The 5,989-nt window shown below is 52.1% G+C and overlaps 1 protein-coding gene across 1 annotated transcript in view; it reads left to right on the forward strand.

Moving 5' to 3' along the window:
• Positions 1 to 1,039, forward strand: part of gpalpp1 (GPALPP motifs containing 1) — a 7,005-nt gene extending 5,966 nt beyond the window's left edge. The window contains exon 7 of the mRNA XM_052512592.1: positions 557 to 1,039. Coding sequence (XP_052368552.1) covers positions 557 to 775 — 219 coding nt within the window. The 3' untranslated portion in view covers positions 776 to 1,039. The remainder of the gene's footprint in view (positions 1 to 556) is intronic.
• Positions 1,040 to 5,989: the final 4,950 nt, after the last annotated feature.

Consider the following 5,989-nt stretch of genomic DNA (forward strand, 5'->3'; position numbering starts at 1 on the left):
GTCTACTGACCCAGAGACTAGACCAAGATGTCTACTGAATGAAGACTAGACCAAGATGTCTACTGACCTAGAGATGACCAAGATGACTGACCCGGAGACTTCCAAGATGACTTTATTGCAGTGACCTCAGATGTCAGAGAGATAGACTGAGATGTCTACTGACCAGAGACTAGACCAAGATGTCTACTGACTTGGAGTTTTAGATAGACCAAGATAGTTCAAGATGTTTACTAGACCAAGATCTTATGACCCGGAGACTAGACCAAGATGTCTACTGACCCGGAGACTAGACAAGATGTTTGACCCGGAGACTAGACCAAGATGTCTACTGACCCGCCAAGACTAGACCAAGATGTCTACTGACAGTTAGAGACTTACTGAGATTTGTTTTCTAACCCGGAGACAAACCAAGATGTCTACTGACCCGGAGACTAGACCAAGATGTCTACTGACCCGGAGACTAGACCAAGATGTCTACTGACCCGGAGACTAGACAAGATGTCTACTGACCATTAGTTGTCAATATGACTTTGTCTTTCTCTCTCCTCTCTGTTAGGAAACCAAGCGTGGCGAGTCTCTGATCAGTCTCCACGAGAAGCAGATGAAGAAGAGGAAACTGGACGAGGGAGCCAAGCCGGTGGAGAGGCGAGCGTTTGACAGGGACCAGGACTTGCAAGTCAACAAGTTTGATGAGGCTCAGAAACAACGTCTGTTGAAGAAGTCCCAGGAGCTCAACACACGCTTCGGACACAGCAAGGAGAAAATGTTCCTCTGAGACGATCCACACACACAATAGCTCAGGATTGGACATTTTTTTGGTCACCTGACCCAGTCAATGATTGACGGGAACGTTCCAGGTTGACTTTTTATTGCAGTCCAACTACTCAGATGGTCAGAACACATTGTACTGAATGTGATCTGAGCAGAACTGGTCGTAAAGATGTAATGATTGACGGGAACGTTCCAGGTTGACTTTTTATTGCAGTCCAACTACTCAGATGGTCAGAACACATTGTACTGAATGTGATCTGAGCAGGGAAGGAAGGGGTCGGAACGTCCAGGTTGACTTTTAGTGGTCAGATGGTCAGAACACATTGGTGAATGTGTCTGAGCAGAAGGGGTCTGTATGGGGAGGGGTTATAACTTGTATGTTTTTTGATAAGGTGAATATCAGTTTGATAGTTCAATTTTAGTCGTCACTCTTATCCAGAGCGACCTAGTCCGTACGTGTCCTTACTTATTATTTCTCACATACTGGTTTCCCCGTGGGAATCGAACCCACAACCCTGGCATTGAAAGCTCCAATGCTCTATAACCAACTGAGCCACACGGGACCTCCCTCATTCTTTTAATTCTTTAAAAGGTCCGATGCGCAGCTGCAAATAATTTCTGGGGAACAGTTAAGGACATTACTGTGATTTGTTTTCAATTAAAACGCAACAAAATAAATGAGCAAAAAAAGGTTCTTAGCGAAGAGTCATTTTTCATTTTTACTAGGACTGTCTGGGAGGGGTGGGGAGGGGAGGGGTCTGAGTTGGGAGGGGAGGGGTCTGAGTAGGGAGGGGAGGGGTCTGAGTGGGGAGGGGTCTGAGTGGGGAGGGGTCTGAGTTGGGAGGGGAGGGGTCTGAGTGGAGTTGGGGGGAGGGGTCTGAGTGGGAGGGGAGGGGTCTGAGTAGGGAGGGGTCTGAGTAGGGAGGGGTCTGAGTGGGGAGGGGGAGTGGGGAGGGGTCTGAGTGCGGGGGAGGGGTCTGAGTGGGGAGGGGTCTGAGTATGGGGAGGGGTCTGAGTGCGGAGGGGGGGAGGGGTCTGAGTGGGGAGGGGTCTGAGTAGGGAGGGGTCTGAGTGGGGAGGGGTCTGAGTGGGGAGGGGTCTGAGTGCGGAGGGGTCTGAGTGGGGAGGGGTCTGAGTGGGGAGGGGTCTGAGTAGGGAGGGGTCTGAGTGGGGAGGGTCTGGGAGGGGGGTCTGAGTGCGGAGGGGTCTGAGTGGGGAGGGGAGGGGTCTGAGGGGGGAGGGGTCTGAGTAGGGGGGGAGGGGTCTGAGTAGGGAGGGGTCTGAGTGGGGAGGGGTCTGAGTGGGGAGGGGTCTGAGTGGGGAGGGAAGGGGTCTGAGTGGGGAGGGGTCTGAGTGGGGAGGGCGGGGGTCTGAGTAGGGAGGGGTCTGAGTGGGGAGGGGTCTGAGTAGGGAGGGGAGGGGTCTGAGTGCGGAGGGGTCTGAGTAGGGAGGGGAGTGGTCTGAGTGCGGAGGGGTCTGAGTAGGGAGGGGAGTGGTCTGAGTTGGGAGGGGTCTGAGTGGGGAGGGGAGGGGTCTGAGTGGGGAGGGGAGGGGTCTGAGTAGGGAGGGGAGTGGTCTGAGTGGGGAGGGGTCTGAGTGGGGAGGGGTCTGAGTGGGGAGGGAAGGGGTCTGAGTGCGGAGGGGTCTGAGTGGGGAGGGAAGGGGTCTGAGTGCGGAGGGGTCTGAGTGGGGAGGGGAGGGGTCTGAGTGGGGAGGGGAGGGGTCTGAGTGGGGAGGGGAGGGGAGGGGGGTCTGAGTAGGGAGGGGAGTGGTCTGAGTGGGGAGGGGTCTGAGTGGGGAGGGGAGGGGTCTGAGTGGGGAGGGGAGGGGTCTGAGTGGGGAGGGAAGGGGTCTGAGTGCGGAGGGGTCTGAGTGGGGAGTGGAAAACGATCTGTTATTGGCAGAGAGGTTTTGGTCTTCTAACTGGTCAAAACTCCACCCCCACAAAAAACAGGCATTTCAGGAGGTCTTTACAAACAGCGCTTACACTGAAAGGGCATTATCATATTTTGTCACAATTTCACGGTATAATTCCAACTGTATAAAACACCGTAAATCAGGTTTCTGACTGGACCGGACCTATTGTTTGAGGAGCAGAAACAATGACAAAACTCTCGGCAACGGGTTTGTTATTAACTTGAACTGGAAGCATCATGTATGACATTCCTGGGAGGGTGTAAACTAACATTTGTTTTTTTATATAACCATATCATTCCTGGGAGGGTGTAAACTAACATTTGTTTTTTTATATAACCATATCATTCCTGGGAGGGTGTAAACTTACATTTTTTTTTTATATAACCATATCATTGTTGTATGTTCTCTATAGTTATGTACTTGAAAAATGTAACAATTGACCCAATTCGGCACATTTTGAGCAGACTCGACACAACATTTTGAACAGTGATGCAATGGTTCATTGGATCAGTCTAAAGGCTTTGCACATACACTGCTTCCATCTAGTGGCGAACATCTAAATTGCGCCTAGACTCCTAAAGTCACAATGGCTTTTCTCTACTAGCATTTCCAAGATGGAACAAAACAAAACAAATTGAGAAAAGCGTGTTTTTTTTCTCCCTTTGTATTATCTTCTACCAGATCTAATGTGTTTTATTCTCCTTACATTCATTCACATTTCCACAAACTTCAAAGTGTTTCCTTTAAAATGGTACCAAGAAAATGCATATCCTTGTTTCAGGGCCTGAGCTACAGGCAGTTAGATTTGGGTCCTGAGCTACAGGCAGTTAGATTTGGGTCCTGAGCTACAGGCAGTTAGATTTGGGTCCTGAGCTACAGGCAGTTAGATTTGGGTCCTGAGGTACAGGCAGTTAGATTTGGGTCCTGAGCTACAGGCAGTTAGATTTGGGTCCTGAGCTACAGGCAGTTAGATTTGGGTACGAGTCATTTTAGGCGAGAATTGGGGAGAAAAAGGGTCCGATCCCTGAGAGGTACATGTTTTTTTCTGTCATAGGTATGCAGGGGCACCGCCAGGGATTTGGGGCCCCATGGAAAGATATCACATTGGGCCCCATGGAAAGATATCACATTGGGCCCCATGGAAAGATATCACATTGGGCCCCATGGAAAGATATCACATTGGGCCCCATGGAAAGATATCACATTGGGCCCCATGGAAAGATATCACATTGGGCCCCATGGAAAGATATCACATTGGGCCCCATGGAAAGATGTCACATTGGGCCCCATGGAAAGATATCACATTGGGCCCCATGGAAAGATATCACATTGGGCCCCATGGAAAGATATCATATTTGGCCCATGGAAAGATATCACATTGGCCCCCATGGCAAGATATCACATTGGGCCCCATGGAAAGATATCACATTGGGCCCCATGGAAAGATATCATATTGGGCCCCATGGAAAGATTCACATTGGGCCCCATGGAAAGTTTCATTGGGCCCCATGGAAAGATTCACATTGGGCCCCATGGAAAGCTTCAGGGGATGGAAAGAGATTTGGGCCCCTGGTTCAGGGGAGCCATTGGGCTGCTTCTGGGGATGGGGATACAGGGCTGGTTCTGGGGGATGGGGAGACAGGGCTGGTTCAGGGGGATGGGGAGACAGGGCTGGTTCAGGGGGATGGGGAGACAGGGCTGGTTCAGGGGGATGGGGAGACAGGGCTGGTTCAGGGGGATGGGGAGACAGGACTGGTTCAGGGGGATGGGGAGACAGGGCTGGTTCAGGGGGATGGGGAGACAGGGCTGGTTCAGGGGATGGGGAGACAGGGCTGGTTCAGGGGATGGGGAGACAGGGCTGGTTCAGGGGGATGGGGAGACAGGGCTGGTTCAGGGGGATGGGGAGACAGGGCTGGTTCAGGGGATGGGGAGACAGGGCTGGTTCAGGGGGATGGGGAGACAGGGCTGGTTCAGGGCTGGGGGATGGGGAGACAGGGCTGGTTCAGGGGGATGGGGAGACAGGGCTGGTTCAGGGGGATGGGGAGACAGGGCTGGTTCAGGGGATGGGGAGACAGGGCTGGTTCAGGGGATGGGGAGACAGGGCTGGTTCAGGGGGATGGGGAGACAGGGCTGGTTCAGGGGGATGGGGAGACAGGGCTGGTTCAGGGGGATGGGGAGACAGGGCTGGTTCAGGGGGATGGGGAGAGGGCTGGTTCAGGGGGATGGGGAGACAGGGCTGGTTCAGGGGATGGGGAGACAGGGCTGGTTCAGGGGATGGGGAGACAGGGCTGGTTCAGGGGATGGGGAGACAGGGCTGGTTCAGGGCTGGGGGGATGGGGAGACAGGGCTGGTTCAGGGGATGGGGAGACAGGGCTGGTTCAGGGGGATGGGGAGACAGGGCTGGTTCAGGGGATGGGGAGACAGGGCTGGTTCAGGGGGATGGGGAGACAGGGCTGGTTCAGGGGGATGGGGAGACAGGGCTGGTTCAGGGGGATGGGGAGACAGGGCTGGTTCAGGGGGATGGGGAGACAGGGCTGGTTCAGGGGGATGGGGAGACAGGGCTGGTTCAGGGGGATGGGGAGACAGGGCTGGTTCAGGGGGATGAGGAGACAGGGCTGGTTCAGGGGGATGAGGAGACAGGGCTGGTTCAGGGGGATGGGGAGACAGGGCTGGTTCAGGGGGATGAGGAGAAAGGGCTGGTTCAGGGGGATGAGGAGACAGGGCTGGTGAGCCTGAAGCTGGATCTGTTGGTTCTGGCAACAGACAGGAACAACTGATTTAGTATGAATAGCTTGGTAATAGTTATAGCCTGCATTGATTAAATGTTGGCTAAAAGAGGAGCGAAATGTAAACACTCAGAATTTTCTGTTGAGATATTAAGTAACTAATGTTAGGGGAGCAAAAGTAGCCTATTTCACTACGGACTAAGCTGACAGGTTAATTTACACGACTCACGGACTACACCCTCCTTCCTTTGTGAAACATTTTCTTTATTTTCTTTCGTTTCGTTTTTGGAAGCCAGATTTTTCTTCAGGAAGTTGCTCAGACATGATGCTCACACCGACACTCCTCACTCACAATTCATTTTATTTACATTGTAAATAAAATATTATATTAATGATGATAGGTTAATCATTTAATATTGATTGTATTTGTATTTTTTTAACATAATGTTCTAATAATTTTTCAGGGCCCCTGTCAGTCACAGGCCCATAGAATCGGCCTTCACCCCAGTAAAACATTTTAATTGACCACTGAACTTCGAGTTCTAGTATTTCTGGTTTCGCGCGTCCTTTCTGTC

Source organism: Oncorhynchus keta, unplaced genomic scaffold, assembly GCF_023373465.1.
Source record: "Oncorhynchus keta strain PuntledgeMale-10-30-2019 unplaced genomic scaffold, Oket_V2 Un_contig_871_pilon_pilon, whole genome shotgun sequence".
NCBI classification, from domain to species: domain Eukaryota; kingdom Metazoa; phylum Chordata; class Actinopteri; order Salmoniformes; family Salmonidae; genus Oncorhynchus; species Oncorhynchus keta.